This window comes from Callospermophilus lateralis, chromosome X (assembly GCF_048772815.1).
Source record: "Callospermophilus lateralis isolate mCalLat2 chromosome X, mCalLat2.hap1, whole genome shotgun sequence".
Lineage (NCBI taxonomy): Eukaryota > Metazoa > Chordata > Mammalia > Rodentia > Sciuridae > Callospermophilus > Callospermophilus lateralis.
In genome coordinates this window covers 120,644,405-120,662,323 of record NC_135325.1, presented here as the reverse complement: position 1 = coordinate 120,662,323, position 17,919 = coordinate 120,644,405, and the positions used below count along the sequence as shown (strand labels likewise).

General features: G+C 36.0%; 1 protein-coding gene across 9 annotated transcripts in view; it reads right to left on the bottom strand.

Moving 5' to 3' along the window:
* The window catches only part of Fmr1 (fragile X messenger ribonucleoprotein 1), a 37,969-nt gene extending 20,582 nt beyond the window's left edge, over positions 1-17,387 (bottom strand). For 8 of the 9 annotated variants that reach the window (XM_077106303.1, XM_077106305.1, XM_077106304.1 and 5 more), the window contains exons 1-7: positions 17,234-17,387; positions 7,705-7,757; positions 4,627-4,720; positions 2,083-2,154; positions 1,675-1,823; positions 522-615; positions 320-436 (exon numbers count right to left, since the gene is read on the bottom strand). In XM_077106303.1, the coding sequence (XP_076962418.1) occupies positions 320-436; positions 522-615; positions 1,675-1,823; positions 2,083-2,154; positions 4,627-4,720; positions 7,705-7,757; positions 17,234-17,284 (630 nt within the window). In that variant the 5' untranslated portion in view covers positions 17,285-17,387. Of the gene's footprint in view, positions 1-319; positions 437-521; positions 616-1,674; positions 1,824-2,082; positions 2,155-4,626; positions 4,721-5,206; positions 5,340-7,704; positions 7,758-17,233 lie in introns of those variants that run through there. The other variant, XM_077106309.1, reaches the window with a different exon arrangement.
* Between the last annotated feature and the right edge of the window lie 532 nt (positions 17,388-17,919).

Below are 17,919 nucleotides of genomic sequence, written 5' to 3'. Positions count from 1 at the left end.
TTAGATATTTAATAATTTCTAGTACTTTAATGATAACATGTTATATGGAAGAAGCATTACCTCATTTTATTAGCAGCTTTGACAAACTTACAGTAAAAGTGCATTGACCAGAAGTCCCATCAAATATATGAACTGCTTAATTTTGAAACATCAGGCAAGAAAACTTTACTATGATTATGATTCATACAATTTAGCTTTCTAAGCTAAAATGAATTATTAAGAAATACTAAATGAATGACAAGCTGCCCATATTCAAGTTTTGGAATTGTACATTTTACTCAAGACAGCCTTACAAGTAGTGCTAGGAAAAGTGACATACCTCCAGCTGCTTACTAGCTTCTTCATTTCTCAGTATCAGAGACAACTTAGTGCGCAGACTTCGAAAGTGCATGTCAATCAACATATGTGCTCGCTTTGAAGTGACTTCATTGATGGACTAAATGATTAAGTTAACAACGTTATTATCAAAGCAAATTCCCCAAATGAAACAAACCAAAAATAGACAACTTGGAAACACTCACCAAAATGACAAGCTGATAATTTTCTGGATCATAAGTTACAGAGAAGGCACCAACTGCCTTTTTAAAGTCCTTATGTGCCGATTCTTTGGCACACCTAGAAATAAAAAGAAACCCATTGTTGAGTGATTACTAACTACTGGCAAAAATATATTCAGATTTATACTTAGGAGAATCATGGATTCATATTAAATTTTATTTATGCAAAATACATTATATCCATTTAAAAGATTAGTTCCTTTGTTGTATATCTTGAAACAGTCAAATCAAGCACTTAATTTTATAAAAAAAAAGAAAAAAAAGAAACATTTATGTTCTAAAAGAATTACTTGTGGGTATAGATTACCAAAGGAAATATAATTAGGGGAACCACTCTTCTCTGTAGGCTTCCCAATTTTGGTTACATATAAGTCAGTAGATTCCTTGAGTCAATATTGAAAATTTATGGGGATAGCTACTGGGTATCTAATTTTGTTTTGGTTTTCCTTTAAAACAGATGATAAATTTGAAGGAAAGAAAAAAAGAAAAAGAAGTATGAATGAGAAGGCAGAAAATTTACATATAAATACAACCTCTAGAATAAAAAAGGATTTCTATGTATTCTGATCTGCAATTTATCTGAGTTGCAGTATGTCCAAATCAAACTTACTATATGCCCTTGATAAAATTTTGAAAAAGTAATCTCTTATCTGAAGTCTTTAGCCATTACTCTATATCAAATATTATAAACATATCTTCAATCTTTTTTAACCCTGCTTAGTGCATTTATTTAAAAATATTTTAGCTAAAGGGGAAAAATCTGGAGGAACTTTCATAGTCTAGAATTTGATTTGTCAAAATTGTAATATTTATTTTTATCAGTTCTGAAATCTTGAAATTTACAAAAATGTTAGTTTATTTTACAAAAAAAATATATATTATGTTCATTAGTTATGTATCTAGCCAACTAAGTTTAAACAAGCACCAAGTCTGGCTGTGATTATATAACTAGAAAAAACAAAATAAGTTCTTTTCCAATTACTTTTGAGACCAAACCATTTTTTTGCCAAAGCTTACTGAACTTAAAAATTGACTTGTCCTATTTTAAAATTTATATTCTTTTAAATTCACTGCATATCATCTGCATGTTCTCACCATTTCTTGTGTATAAACTTACATTTGTCTTAAGTCTTCTGGCACCTCAAGTTTGATCTTATGGAAAGTATCTTTTGTAGCAGGTTTGTTTGGATTAACTGATCGTAGACGCTCAATCGTGACAATTTCATTGTATGTAGCATCACATGCTGCATATTCTATCACATAAAACTGAGAAATACATAAAATCATTCCTTCTCACAGTTTTAATTTTTAAATCAAGAGCAAAAACTTATACCTATTGAATTATTTTCAAAATAAATTCTTTACAGAAAAAAAATCAATAAACTTAAATATACTGAACATATAGTGAAAACATTATAGAAAAGTGACTTAAATTTGGTATTAATTCAAATACAAATTCAAACTGAAATGTAGTGTCTGGGTTTAGAGAAGTATAAGAAAAAAATTTAAATTAGCATTTTCCTACCTCACCCTTTATCATCCTCACTTTAGCTAACCACCAACAGCAAGGCTCTTTTTCATTTGCTCTGGAATAAACCTACACAAAAATTGCAACACAGAATATTTATGATTAACATAATATAAAAATGTATACATTATCAGACATTGAGGAAATTTTCTTAAATGCCTGTCATTCAAATCATATGCCATATGCTTTCAAACAAATTGTATCCTTGTCTCTACCCTGAGCTAGACAAAGATACATAATCAGAAACTACCTGAGATTGCCTGGGAGCTCCCTGTTAAAAGCAGTTCACCTAGTTCTCTGTTCTACTTCAGTAATACTCAGAACTCTGAACATGCATGCCTAAGAAAGGCTGATTGTTCATAAACGTGGGCACTTTCCTTAGCTACCTAGTGAACTACAAAAATGTATCTAAAATGTACAAACTTGCTTTTGTTTTATTCAGATAAGCAACTAAACTAATCAGAAGTTACTGACTCTGGCCTACTGCCTTGTCACCAATGGGTAAGATCACTAACTGACCAACCACTCAGCCCACTAGGGATACCACCCTGTCTTTCTTGTTTTCTGGGGACTAAATGGACAGATCCTTGGTTACTGTTGGGACTCCTGCCTCCTCTCCACTAAAAAGGACAAATCCACGCTGGCAATCTTCTGGATATCACATTCCTGCTCTCTCACACACTGTGGACCAGTTCTTCTAACCGATCTCTCTGGTGACCACTTCAAAGTTCACTTACGATGTGCAGCATGGAACCTTTGGTGAAGACACTAGCAAATCATGGTTAATAGGAAAAAAAACAATACAATATATATGTTGAGAGATAGAAATACTCAGAAGCAGAAAGTAGAAGCGGGGAGGACAAGAGGGGTAGAGAGGAAAGGCCCCAAGAGGAGAGAGAGGTACCGAATCTAAGGTTGACAAGCAGGTCAAGGCTCAAACTTGTCTCCCTTTTACAACTAGAGTTAATGGTTATATAACTTAACGTACCTTTCCTTCTGGCCTCCACTGCTCTCTAGACTCTGCTCTAGCCAAAGAAATAACCTGAACTGTTACGTAATACAGTGAGGTTATCCTAGCAACAGCATCTCAATGACTTCCACATGTCATGTGACTACAGAGAAAAACAAAAAGGTCCACTTTACCCCTTCAGCAAACACTATTATGAGTACTACTGATACAGACAGACCAAAAGACTTGGCCCTTGTTTTCAGAGAGCTTGTAATCTTCTGGGTAAGTAGACAGTGAAAAGTCTTGAAATATAGATAACATTTCTGTTCCCTATTATAATCCCTTGCAAAACCAAGCCCCATGCTTATACCTAGCAAGTATTCAGAACGTGAATAATACTTTATTATTTATATTTTTAAATTATAGAAAACAAACCAGGCCTGGACATTGAGACCTTACCTAATTACTCTCTAAAGTAGCAGTCCTGCCCCTATATTACCTTTCATCTCGGCTTTTTTTCCTTCATGACTTTCACTTGCCATGATAATAGCTATCCTCACTAGAATGTGACCTTAACAAAGGCAGAGACTCTGTCCTGTTTTGTTGCACCTTTGGTACCTAGAGTAGAAAATAAGAATTCAAGTACAAGGACCTAGTACCATTTTGCCTTACCTCTACATATGTGTAATTAGTTGTTTTCTTCATATTTTAAATACACATGAAGTTACAGTTACTAATAAGGCATTATGCTAAGTGTTATGCAGAAAAAAGAGAAGTAGCTCACAATGAAATATGAAAGGGTAGGAAGGAAATGGATGATACTACACAAATTAACACAAAAGAGATTATAAGTGCCTTAAATACAAAACCAATTTCTAATGAACAGAGAATCATAAATACAATGATTCTGATCATGTGCTAAATCTCCATAGCAACTTTTGGTCAAACAGCTCAATGGTAGATGACCAGGTTGTTCACAGTATATTCTATGAAAAAGATTTTATCCATATGTATCAACTGAGAGCTGTAGGTTTTAAAAAAAATACATCAGGAAAATTCACTGCTACAGAAATAAATTTCAGGTCACTGCTCTATTAAACAGAATGATTTGTTTTGTTTGTAAAATAAATTTTCCAAATACATTTTGCTTAAAACAGGGATACAGTTATAAATAAACATTATTTAAATAAAAATTCACATACGGAAGGAAAGGGAAAAGTACTATTGGGCAAAAGAACTTGGGGCAGTGACTTTTAAAGACATTCCCTGAGAGGGGCTAGAGATGTTGGCTCAGTGCTAGAGCACTGACCTAGCATGTGTGAAGCCTCAAGAGTTCAATCCCCAGTACTTAAAAAAAAAAAAGACATTCCCCAAGTTCTACTGAAATAGACAACCTTAAGTATTGTATAATTTTATATTATTTCAAATCATTATTAAGAAGGGCCAGTCAAAAGCACATATCTACCTCAGTTATGAAACTCAAGGCAGCTTAAATAGTGCATAAAGCAAGGTAGAGATAGATATATAAAAAGCGAAGGCAAATTAAATACACAACTCCTTCCACACTTAATGTTCTGGCAGGGGGAACTCACCTCAACTTCATCACTTTCATTTATATCTTTATTATAACCTACAGGTGGTGGGAATCTCACATCATGGAATGGAATCTGTCTCTCTGGCTGCCAGCTGAAAATAAACAAACATGTAATTATTTAACATGCTTTTGGTGTGTAAATCTAACAGTGACCTCACTGCCATTAATTTTTGATTAAGTGTAACCCTCGATTTCTAGTTTAAAGAAGCAAATGCTTTTAAAATGGTCAGTTTTTGCTGAGTATAATGGTAATATAGACACATTTCAACAAAGTCTGCATGCAGCATAGCAGCCTTGTACTTCCACTTGGAATATTTCTCTAAACAAAATAGATCAACAATTTATTTTCAAAGAAAGTCTTTCTTCAATAATTTCAACTTCTACGAGTTTTAAATATTAAGGACATAACAGAAATTTCCTTTGATGCTTAAATTAAATGTTAGTATCAATAACTGTTAGTAACATCATCATACTTGTACTTGCAAAGGAATTTTAACCACATTCCAATAATCAGAGAAACTGTCCTCTAATTCCCAAGCAAAATGGGGCAGTCAGCACATTAGCAATTCACAACTCACTTTTCCCCCTTTAAATTTTAGATCCCACGAGGCGGTCAATTCCATGGGTAGCTGGCTGCTGATCAGAATGACGTATCAGCATGCACTGGGTTGGTGGGGGTCTCCTAAACCACAGAAACCCGATGGAGATAGCCTATGGGAGTTCAATTAAGTTGTCTATGTTTTGTAATTTAAAATGATAAGGAAAACTTTGAAAGATACCAACTTATTCTTTCATACCCCAAAAGATTATAAATTATTAAAAGAAAATTTGTAAAACACTGGAGGATTCAACTGCTGGAGCAGTCACTTCTGGGTTCTTTCTGGGGTGTCTCATCAGCAAATATTACAATTTGTTCTATGTCTAAAGTCTACGTTATGTTAAGGGGCTTTCTTAGTAAAATTCTATTGAGGAAAGTGCTGATTTTTTTTTAAAAGGATATATGAGGGCAAGTGATTAAGTCAGAATTTGTAGACATCTGAATAGCACTGAAATTAGCAGGACCCTCCCCCTGACTTATTACCCACATTTGAAAACTATAGAAACTTTTTAAAAAAGAGTCTTTACTTGAGAAAAGCCTTTTTATACTAACTGAAAATTAGCGGCTTTAGCATGTTACAAAATCATTAGTAAATTTGTAATGCATGTAATAATGCAAAATATAATTTTCTTGGTTCCAATGAAGGAAAACTATTTAAATTCTTAAGTGTATAGAGATAAAAATTCAAATTCATTATTTAAAAATGTGAAATATGGAAGGTAAAAACAAAGCACCTAAAACAATCTTGTGTAATAGTAAAGCAGTGTTTCTTTATGACTGACAGGAAAGGAAGAATAAATCTCAACTAAAGTTCTTTGAAACACTGTTCAAACATTCTCCAAGAAGACGAGGAAAAACTGATGCTCTACTTCAAATTCTCGGGACTACAGACACAGCTTGAAGAGATACTTTTATGCAGATGTGATACAGGAGATAAATAATTAGGAGGGGAACAGAATAATTTCATATTTACAGTAGAAATCTGGTTGAAAAATCAAAGAGAACTGATCTGATAAATTAATGTATAAACTAGACACATTTTGACATAAATGGAGGTAATGAGTATTTGCTTAATGCTGTAAATTACAGACAACAAGAGAAACTAACTCTCCTATTATGGCAAACAGTGTTAACCTAGTTTAGGGATAAGAGTATAACTGCAAGAAAAAAATTACTCTCCAAGTTATCAAACATTCCTCCATTAGAGGTATGATAATATTGTCGCCTACTATATAACCAGATACTCAAAAAAGAAAAGTGGCAAATGCTGAAACTTTGGGGTTTAGGTATGCAAAGAAAAAGACATTCTATTATTCAAACTTGTATTGTGGACTGAGATTACCAGGGAACAGTTTTGGATATTCTCAACCCGTTTACCTCCATCTCTCTAAATGGGTCTCAGGCATCAAAGGATACTACTACTTTGTCCTGCTACTAGCTAAAGAACCAACTTACAATCTAATTACAAGAGTTGCTAGACATTAAATGCAGACTTGCACTTAATTTTTTAGAGCATGTTTTTATTTATTGCTCAGTACATCTGGGTCATGTACTACATTTTAGCAGATTTATTGAGAAAAGAGTCATAAACCACATAATCCACCAATTTCAGTGTACACTTTAGTGGCTTACAGTATGATCACATATATGCACAATCATTACTAGTAATTTTAGAACATTTTCATCATCTCAGACAAGTACTAAGCAGGCACTAATCAACTTTCTGTCTCTACATATTTGTAGCCTGCTTTTGATATACTATTACTTCTCTTAGTACATAAAAACTCAAACTTCTAACTGTTGGTCATTTATCAGTATTCAGCAAAATCTCAAAATTGTGGCCCCACTTACACTTTAGTTTATAGGTACTTTAGAATATTGAACAATTACTATGAAAATAGCCTTTGTAAGTATTCTAAAAATGTGTCAAAAGACTTGTTTCCCCCAATAAAATGTTAACATCTATACTTTAGTACAACTAATATTTCCAGATAAATATTTTTATTTTCTGATCTAACTAAAGAATGCAGAAAAGATCTTATTGTTATTGATTATAAATATATGAAGGTAATGGTAAATATGACTGTTTCTGATAAAATATACTAGCCAACTAAAAACATTAGTTTTAGATTTAATGTTACAAAACCCAGATGATTTTGTGGCCAATATCCATAAATCCCTTCATTTTCATCTTTTACAAAAATTACAAATATTCCTATTTACTAATACAGAAGATTCTGGTTTCTTTTTCACAGTCAAAGGGACTAAATCAAGCATCAAGATTATACGATAGGGAGCTCCTAAGTCATTAACAAGAACAGTCATCCCACTGATTTAACAGTTGTTCAGGAACTTCTTGGTCAGTAATATGAAAAACATTCAGACTAGACTTGAATTTTAAAGATAAAAAGCAAACAGAGAAATCATCATAAAATATTACATGATCTGAACATTAGAACTATATATTAAGACACTTACTTGTTTTCAAATGCAACTGTTATTGAATCTTCATGAACATCCTTTACAAAAGCCTGTAAAAAAATACAATTAACTCAAGACCATTTTTAGTTAAATTTTAGAGATACCAAACATTCTAAGCTGAAGAATAAAATGGAGCACTGAGGAACAAGTTTGTTTTTGAGGTTTATTCATCCATTTATCACGTCTATATTGCCACCTACTATATGGTGCACTCTAGGAATAGAAACAGTTCAAACACTAAACAAGAAAAATTGCTCCACAGAGGTCAGAATCTCATAAGAGAGTTAAGTACAATGAAAATTACAATGTGGTGGTGAGTATAAAGCTGGAGGTACACTTTGGGATAGTATTATTCAAAATTCAGAAACTTGTTCCAGGGGCTGGGGTTGTGGCTCAGCAGTAGAGTGCTCGCCCCGCACGTGTGAGACCCTGGGTTCGATCCTCAGCATCATATAAAAATAAATAAGTGAAATAAAGGTATTGTGTCCAACTACAACTAAAAAATAAATATTTTTTTTTAAAAGAAACTTGTTCCAGAGCCATATGTCAGCCAGCATAGATGTGCTGCAGTCTATGAACAAATGCTATTTCCTTCCTATTGACCTTCGCCTCTTTTCACCTAGTTATCTTCTATTGACTTTTCAGGTTTCAATACAGATGCCCCTTTCTATGAAAACCTAGAAGACTAGGTTAAATCCCTATCCTCTGCTTTCTCAGCATTCTGTGCTTATCCGTACTATAAGCTTACTCCACTATATTATTGTTCATTTTCTCACTAACAGTAATATTGGGTGTTTTGGGGTCTTATTTACTTATACTATGGATTGAACCTAGGGGTGCTTTACCAATGAATACATCCCCTTTCTTCTTCTTCCTTTTTTTTTTTTTTTTTTTTTTGACAAGGTCTTGCTAAGTTGCTGAGCCTGGCCTCCAACTTGCTATCCTCCTGCCTCAGCCTCACAGAGTTGCTGGGATTGCAGGCATATGCCACCATGCCACCAGGTCTTATTTTATTTAGTTATTTTCCAGAGTGCCTAGTATTAACTCAATGATTACTTACTAGGTACTAGGCAGATAATTGCCTAAGAAGTTGCTCTGCCAGCCCTGGGAAAAATTGTGTGTGGTGTTGGTGGTGGTAGATTAATAAGGGAAACTTATTGAAAGAGGTCAGGTTTCTACTAAACCTCAAAGAATAAGGGAAGAATTAGCTAACCAAGAGAATGTAGGATGCAGAAGCATTCTACCAGGTCAAAGAGGCAGAAAGAACAAAAGCTCAGATTATGAGAAACAGCTTTAAGTATGATAGAAATAAATTCTTTATCAACACGGAAGTCATGAAAACTCAATGGGGAAAGAATAAGTGTTTTCAATAAGTGGTGTTGAGAAATTGGATATCCATGCAAAACAATAAACTTTGAACTTTACCTCACACCACATAGAAAAATCAACTAAAATACATCAGATACCTAAATGTAAGGGCTAATGCTATGAAATTCTTAGGGAAAAACAGTAAATCCTTGTGATTTGAGATATTAGATATCCATATTGGTTATTGGAAATAAGATTAGTTTGGATTAAGACCATTCTTCAATGTCTGTATTCTCAGTAACTGGCACAATTTCTAGCATATAGTGGGCATCTCATAAATGTCTTGATAAACAAATATGTCTTCAAAAGTATGATACAAAAGGATTCTTTAAAATATGAAACTCCCCTTAATATCAAATTAAAGCATGTGAGTCAAACATTAACTAACAGTTACTAAGAAAAAACTATGGAAGCTGAGTCAAGACCATGGAAAATACTGATATGGAAGCAATTGACAAACAGAGACACTATTGTGTCTCTGTTTATAAATTATTGGCAATAATTTCAGGATGAATAAAAATAAAAGTTATGTTTAAAAGAAAGTTTCCTTGTAAGAAAGATAAGGGTGGACTACAATGGCATCTCTGTGTTCTACAATACCTAAGGTAGGTAAATTATTAAATTATTTTTAGGTTAGGTGAGGTATATACCCTTTTAGTTACTGGTTTAAAGGGGAAGAAATCCACATTTTCTTCCCATCATTCTGATCTTACCTTTTTTTTTTTTTCTTCTTCTGGTACCAGGGATTGAACTCAGGGACACTTAACTACAGAGTCACATCTTTTTTAAAAATATTTTATTTAGAAACAGGGTCTTCCTGAGTTGTTTAGGGCTCACTAAGTTGCCAAGGCTGGCTTTGAACTCAAGATCCTCCTGCCTCAGCCTTCTGGGCCTCTGGGATTACAGGCATGCACCACTGAGCCTGGCTGATCTTGCTTATTTTTCCTCAACTATAATTAAATTACCAACATTTTCTACAGCATATTTTGAAAACTATGGGCATGATATTTTGGAATACACCAGATTTTTCATAATGGTACATGACCCAGTGCTCTAAAAGGTTGTTTGCCTATTACCTCAGCAACAACGTGGCTTGATACTGAGTTAGAGATACAGGAGTTGGTCACTTAGGCTCTAACATTTTATAAAGTATGTTAAAAAAATTATGGAGAAAGGGGAAGATCCCCCAGGCCCCATTTCTCCCTTGTCTTTACATGACAGCTAACACCAAATTAACAATCTACATTTGAAAGATGGTGTTAGACCACTGACTAAAGTTAAGAGTCAGCTGGGCATCATGGCACATGCTTATAATCCCAGCTTCTCAGAAGGAAGAGGCAGGAGGATCATGAGTTCAAGGCCAGCCTTGCGAACTTAGAGTGGCCCTGTCTCAAAATAAAATGAAAAGGTCTGGGGATGTAGCTCAGTGGTAAAGAGTCCTGGGTTCAGTCCCAAGCACCAATAAAATAAATAAAGTTAGGATTCCTGTTAGATGACTGATCCCTTATTTTCTACAAAGGGCCACTGCTTCTGTCTCCATCCTTGTCTAAAGTTCTATAATGTTTGCATGTTTTGGCAGTAATTAACATTTGTTCTTTACTGTAAATTATATGCTAAAAATGGTAAATCCTGTTGTCAGAAAACAGAACCTTGTTACAGCTGGGTGAAGCACTATTCTCAGTAAGTCAAGTGACTTTCATCTGCCCTTGTCTAAATCTGTGCTATCATTACAGTTACAGGTTATGTGTTATTTACATTAAAATTAATTAAAATTTAAATCATTCTCCCATTCACTCTTGCCACATTTCAAGTGCTCAATAGCAACATAAGGCTCAATGGGTGCTACAAGTGGAGAGCAATGACTTAAAACATTTAATGCTGTTGATTTTTCAGACCCATCAAAGAAGTCCTTTAGTCAGATTTAGATTTATTAGTACATTGCTCTTTGCTTATTTGCCTAAAATTTATTGCCCAATTTAATCATACTTATTCACCACACTGCCTATTTCCTAAAATCAAATATTCCCTCAAAGGAGGAAGATCACAAGTATTGACTATTTAAAAAAAAAAAAGAAAGGAAAAAAGCTTTCATAGACTCTGAATGCAATTCCGGATGTAGAGTGTCAAAAATGGTTTGAGTAATCATCACAGACAACAGGCCTGCTGCCTTTGAGTTAATGAGGCTTATCTGTATATAGATATTTGCATGATTGTTTCAAAATCAGTCATTTCTAGTCAATGTTTGCATATTAAATGAATATAGAAGGCATGTAATACCTTCTGGTTCCTGCTTTAATAAGTAGAATAAAAGAAACTGATCAGTAGTCTCTAGCCTGTGCGTGTGTGCAAGCACGCACACACACACACACACACACACACACCAAGGACAAGTATATCCTGTGAGTGTAAATGATTCACTAAAGCATCACTCCAAGAGTTCCATATCTTTCTACATTTCCTCATACTTTCTCCAACAACTCTCCTTTTGTCTCTGCCCTCTCATACCCGCTCCAGCATCCACACTCATAGTCTTGTTCTCTAGCTGCCTCCAGAGCACTATCATCCCACCTACCAACTCGAAAACTACATTTTGCTGTGGTCACTACCTATCAGGCAAAGTCTGTAGAGGAGACAAGCTAAGGAAGATTCCCGTGAGACTTCCAAAAGGTGGCAAATTTCATGAGAAAAATATGATTCTTTCTTATTTTTCCTGATCAAAAGATAACACAGATATAGATAAAACAGTATTAAATCAAAGCACAAAGGGAGTTTGACTATATTGTATGAAAGCCAGGGTTGTAACTGGGGTTACTGAACACAGTTAATCTAGGTTCAAATATTAGCTCTGAATCTAACCTAGGTTCAAAATATTAGCTCTACCACATTATAGCTGTGGTAATCCCCAATAAGTGATCTCCAATCATGAGCAGATTCCTCATTTGCAAGTTAGGAACTGGACCAGCCTAAAGTTGTTATGAGTAATAACATCATACACATAGGTGACAATAAATGATAACAGGAAGAGAGGCATATTTCATCAAAGATGCAGAACCATAAATGTTTTGGATTTGTAAAAGTAACCTTTCAAGAAAAGTACACATTTTAAAAAAGGCTTTAATGGGGCTGCAAAACCAGGAGCCCCTGTCTATGACCAAAGACTGTGGTCTATGACCACAGATGTCATAGTCACTCAACAGTTTTCCTTAGAAGATATGACTTAGTCTCTCAATCATAGCATAAACCATGATTGGTGATATGGGAAAGTAAGTAAGTCTGAAAAAGAAGGATTTTAAAATTTGGATAGAAAAGGGAAAGGATATTTCCACAAAGACACTGAACACTAAAAGTTTATATTTAGATTTTGGAGGAAAAAAAGTAATGAAAATCTTTGGGATTTGAAAAAAGTGATAAAATACATTTAAAAACTGATATAGGTTTTTGACCAGAGGAATAAGTAGAAAATTTAAATCACTGATCCTGGGATCCCTGATTTACTGACAACTGAGCCAAAGAGGCAATCACAAAACCATACTTATAAAAGTGTGTAATGACTAGAGCTATCCAACTCAAACATTACATTACTGGGACTAAAGAATGAAAGTGAGAAAACCCATCTGTATTTGGGTTAACCCCTCCTTCTCCTATTATACCTCATACCCCTTAACTTGGTAAACTATCTTACAAATAGGAGTCACTGGTCACAAGAAAGATTAATGTATAGAGAAGTTTCCAGGTAAATCCCACCACTAAACACAAGTACTACCTATCAGTAGGTTTCTACTGATGACAGCACATGCAGTCTTAAAAAATTGTTTTTAGAGAAAACAAGATTATAAAATATCCCTCCTAGAGTTGGAGAGGATAGGAACACATGAAATGGGACAAAATAAGACTCCAACCCAAGGCTTCAAATATAAAGTGAGTTGTCACTTTGTATTCCTTTGTATATGGGCAGTTAACAATGTAAAGAAACTTAACAGAAAGGGAAAAATACAATAATCCTCATTAACATTCCTTCCAACCATAGCACATGCCCAGAATACTTCATGTGGGCAATTCCCATAAATTCTGAGAAAAATATGACTTTTTCTTATTTGTCCTTATTAAAAGATAACACAGATATAGATAAAACAGTATTAAATGAATTAGTAATTTTCCCTGTGTTTTAATTTTTGCATACTTCAGTTTTATGAGCTCCCAGTGTAAGTAACATAAGCAAATGTCCTGGCAGGGCCAAAGAATTCTAACTTTATCTTTCCTTAATAGGCATTCAAATGAAGAAATACAGTATAATATGTAAAGATGCAAGAGTTAATAAATGGAACATTTTCTAATATCTTGTATCACAGTAGAAAATGGCAACATAACCAAACAATTGTAGTTATAGGATGCTAAGGTACTGTTACAGTAACAAATACAAAGATTACAATGAAATTGAAAACTGGGCAGGAAATCAAATCCAATTAATTTCTTTAAGACTTTCTTTAAGAAGTCAAATGACCAATTTCAAATCCCAGGTCTGAGCCTGAAGAACTCTGACATTTATTAGTAAATTACTTATCTAACTTCTATATACACCATTATCTAAAAAGTGAGACCAACAGTATATCTCATGATTCTGGGGAAGGAATTAATAAATGGAAAGAGGTAAAGCACCTAGTACAGTGTCTGGTGCCTTGCAAACACTCAGCACCTGTTACCTATTATCATAATTATGATGCTAATCATCTCAGGAAACAGATTCCCATGTTGGGCAGGAATGAGAACTTCTCCTAGACCATGGAATTTTTCATTTAATTAATAATTTTGAGGTTATCAAGAGTATGAAATTGGAAAATGTGCCATTCAAAGGGGGAAAGATGATGAATCCATGAATACAAACACTAAAAAGAGTATGTGGATTTTTAAGGATAAAATGTGGTTGACTTAATAATTCACTTCCTCAAAGTGCAGAATTACACATGTATGCAAAGTTAGCTGGGAAGAACTCAGAGAAAACATGAATGCAAGTTTATGTGCATTTTAAGGAAGTGTGTAAATTTATAATCTTTATGCAAGTTCATTTGTAATAAAACCGATTTATAGCAGGCAATGTAGCTAAAACATGTAAGGCCACCAATGTCTTTAAACATTTCCTCTTGACTGTACATTTTATATTTATTAGTTACTAGATATAGTAATAATTCTCAGGAAATTAAAGTCTGTCTTTAGATACCAAACTTAAAAAATAAGATATATTAAAGTACAATCTGTAATTACAATTGCAAATTAGCATAATGACACCATATTACATTAATGAATAGATACTAGCCACTATACTTTCAATTTATCCATCTTTAGTAATTTTCATACTAATGCATAAAACCTAGAAATATTTCTTAAGTATACATGCAGTGCCTTCATATTGGAATGACATGCATCCTACATCTAAAATGGATTCACTCTGAACACATCAAAACTCTTAATCCAAAGAAAACCATATTTGGAGCAGATGGCCCTAGAAATAAAGACTGTATTTTAATATTATTATTCGCTTAGGAAATGCTTTGTAAAGATTTTATGAGGTACAAGGCAATGTTTCTTCATATCTTAAATAAAATACCCACAGGGCTTTATAAGTAGTACTTGTGACCAACACTTTCTAAGTTAAAAGAAATATGTAACATTAAAGTAGTCACGCTCGTTGTTACTAAGTCTAACTTTTAAGTTTTTCATAATAAATACCAAAGGCAAAAATGAAAAGTGAACAGAGCTGTTTCAATCTTAAGGTTTAGGCTTCTTGATTTTTGTTAATTCCGAATTTTGAGCTTTGGTCAGTTTTTCAGAAAGAAATCATTCCTAGCATTTATTTTATCTAGTTTATACTGCAAACTTCAACAATGTGCTCAGAAGAGAGAGCACTATACTTTGGAATATGGTACTTTTGTCTTTTGTCAAAGTCTGAATTCATTTATTATGAAGCTGTTTGACTTGTTTAGTTTTTGAAGGCTATTCTATCAATTTGTTGAACAAAGTTCCCATTTTACTCCATAATTGTAATATTTCTCCATAGTAGTTCATTTTTAAAAATTGTTCTTTACTTCCCATCTTTCCCATCCTCATCACCAGAAAGGCAACTCAATCTACAGCAATTTTCTAAGTCAGATGACTATTTAAAACTTTTTCATTATAGAAAATATTCTTCCATCAATACAGATCTTTGGAGGTTTTCTTAAAAATCAACCGTAATTAAATAAAACATAACAGCACTTTTTCTACATACATTTGTTCGAGAATTAAATTTTCTGTCATGGAATTAAAGATCAACCATTCTTTTTCATCCACCTTCAAATTAAGTAACTTGCTTTAAGAATGTGGGAGATAAAAAAGCAAAAAGAGAGGATATTTCTTATATTCCAGTCAGTCACTTTGCAAGCAAAATCACCACAGCCAGTAAGGTGTGTTACTTGTCTTCTAAAGCAAACCAGCTTCACCTTTTAGTAAGATTGGCATCTAAACTATCATAGATTAGAATACCGCTTAACTTTTAGTCCCTGCTCATAAATTATAGTTAATGCCAAATCTCTAGTGACCAAAACTACCAATCTAGAACCCAGAATGGTTCTACACAAAGTCACTCTAGTAAATTGAAATGAAAATTTTGACTGCAGAGTCAAATGAAACAATTCTGCATTGGTAAGTTTAAGGGCATAAATGTGGAGGGTTTTTATTTTATTTTTTTTCGAGAAGGTCTTACCTTTTTGCTGAAAGTATGGAACTGTTTGCATACTTTACTTTTTCATGAAAAATAGTTTTCTCCAATGTCCCCATAAAATTGACAAGCACAAAATATATATTGAAGTCACATATTGTCCTATAGCCAAACATGCTCTACTGGAAACATTTTCGTATGTTTGTAAATTGTGTTTCACAATGGAAATAGCTATTTTTCATGATTCCTTCCACGTGTATCTTCTGTTGCCAACAAAGTGTAGTAAGGTTGGATATTACTTACAGAAGTTACATTCAAGAGGAGATGAGAATTTATAGATTACTAGATCTACAGGAAGAAGGTACAAATGCATGCACTATGGCTACATCCAAATATTTAAAAATTTAAGATATTAGCTGATGTTTTTAGTTCTAAAAAATGCAGTAAACTTACAAATGCCTATTTAAAACCACAACTAATACAGGCCACCGCAACTCTACAGAATCAAAGAGAATAAAAATCAAGTTCTTGAGAACAAAAAAATATTTCCAAACATGCCCTAGTAAAATTCCCTAGTAGTTATGCACTCCTAGTTAATTTCCTGAAGTTTCGTGGCATATATTCAGGTCTTTGAGGACTTAAATACAAAGAATTCTTTTCAGTAGCAAAGTTGCTAATGTTTTTAGGCGCTGAAGCATGTGGATTCCTGAATTTATCCCCATTTATAGAAAGGGAGGGGGTCCAGGAATATTCCCGATGGCCAACTTCTTTAATGCATCGCTCAGATATCTTAAGGTCTTCCTGAAACTTTTAGTCTAAAATTTTCTCTGAAATTCACAAAGACAGGCTACCAAAAAACAGTTGCCATTGTGATATGGTGCTGACTACTGCTTCTTACTACTCTTTCTCCACACCCCTCGTCCAGAACAGGGGCGCTCTCCCAAGTCCCAATGCTGGGCCAGAACACTGGATCCAAAGGAGACCTGAAACCCTCTTGGCGAGGCAGGAGACAGCCCCGATGGAGCGCCCCCAGCTCCTCCACAACTACCCACATGTCAGGCCCGGATACCACCGACAGAGTACATTTGGGAAAGAAGGAATAAGCGTTTCCCGTCACTTAGAACCCATTCTGGCCCTTCCCGCCGGGATCTCGTTTGTACCTGCCACCGGCCCTCGCCCATTTCTTTCCCTGGCGGGGCTTGGGCTCAGAAGGGCTCCCTCTTCTCCTTGCTTCTTTCTCATCCCGGTAGGCTCCAGGGCCTCTAATCGGAGACCGAGCGGAGCTCCAGGGGCTTCCTGCAGGCCCCAGGTCTAGTCCTTCCCTCCCAAACAACATCCCGCCGAGCGCGTCCTGGACCCCGGGAGCAGCGCTCCGAAAGAGGGCCCCAGGCCTGCCTTCCTGGAGACACGGAGAAGAAAAGGGAGGGAAGGCAGGACGAAGATGGGGCCTGCCCTGGAGCCAAGTACCTTGTAGAAAGCGCCATTGGAGCCCCGCACCTCCACCACCAGCTCCTCCATCTTCTCTTCAGCCTTGTTCGCGCCGGGAGCCCGCCCCCGAGAGGTGGGCAGCGGGCGCTCAAGGCCCAGCCGCCGCCGCCGCCGCCGCCGCCGCGCTGCCGCACGCCCCCCGGCAGCGGCGCCGCCGTCACCGCCGCCGCCCGCGCTCGCCGTCGGCTCGCCGCCCGCTCTAAGGCGGCCCTTCACCGGAAGTGAAACCGAAACGGAGACGAGCGCCTGACTGAGGCCGAACGCTCGGCCCGCTCCTCGTGTAAACAGTGAAACTGCGTCACGTGATTTATGCTGCCCCTCCCCCCGCGGGTTCGGCCCCCTCGGCCCCGCCCTCTTCTTCCTCAAGGGCTGGGGAGGGCGCGCGTGCGCGCTGCTGGGAACCAGCTGGGACCGGGTCCGGCGTAGGGCGCGCGGGTTGGACGTGCGCGGGCTCGGTGCAGGGCGGGAAGGCGCGAAGGGCGGTGACAGGTCGCGCGGCCTAGCATCTTCGGGGGAGGGCCAGAGCGCCGATTTGTGTAGAGCTGCAAGGGGGCCGTGGGAAAGGGCCTCCTATGGAGATCAACTGCATCCTGGGGCCAGGCAAGGATTAGACGGGGCTTTGATTTGGTTCACTTTTTTTTTCTCCCAAAGTAGCGCAGAGCCTG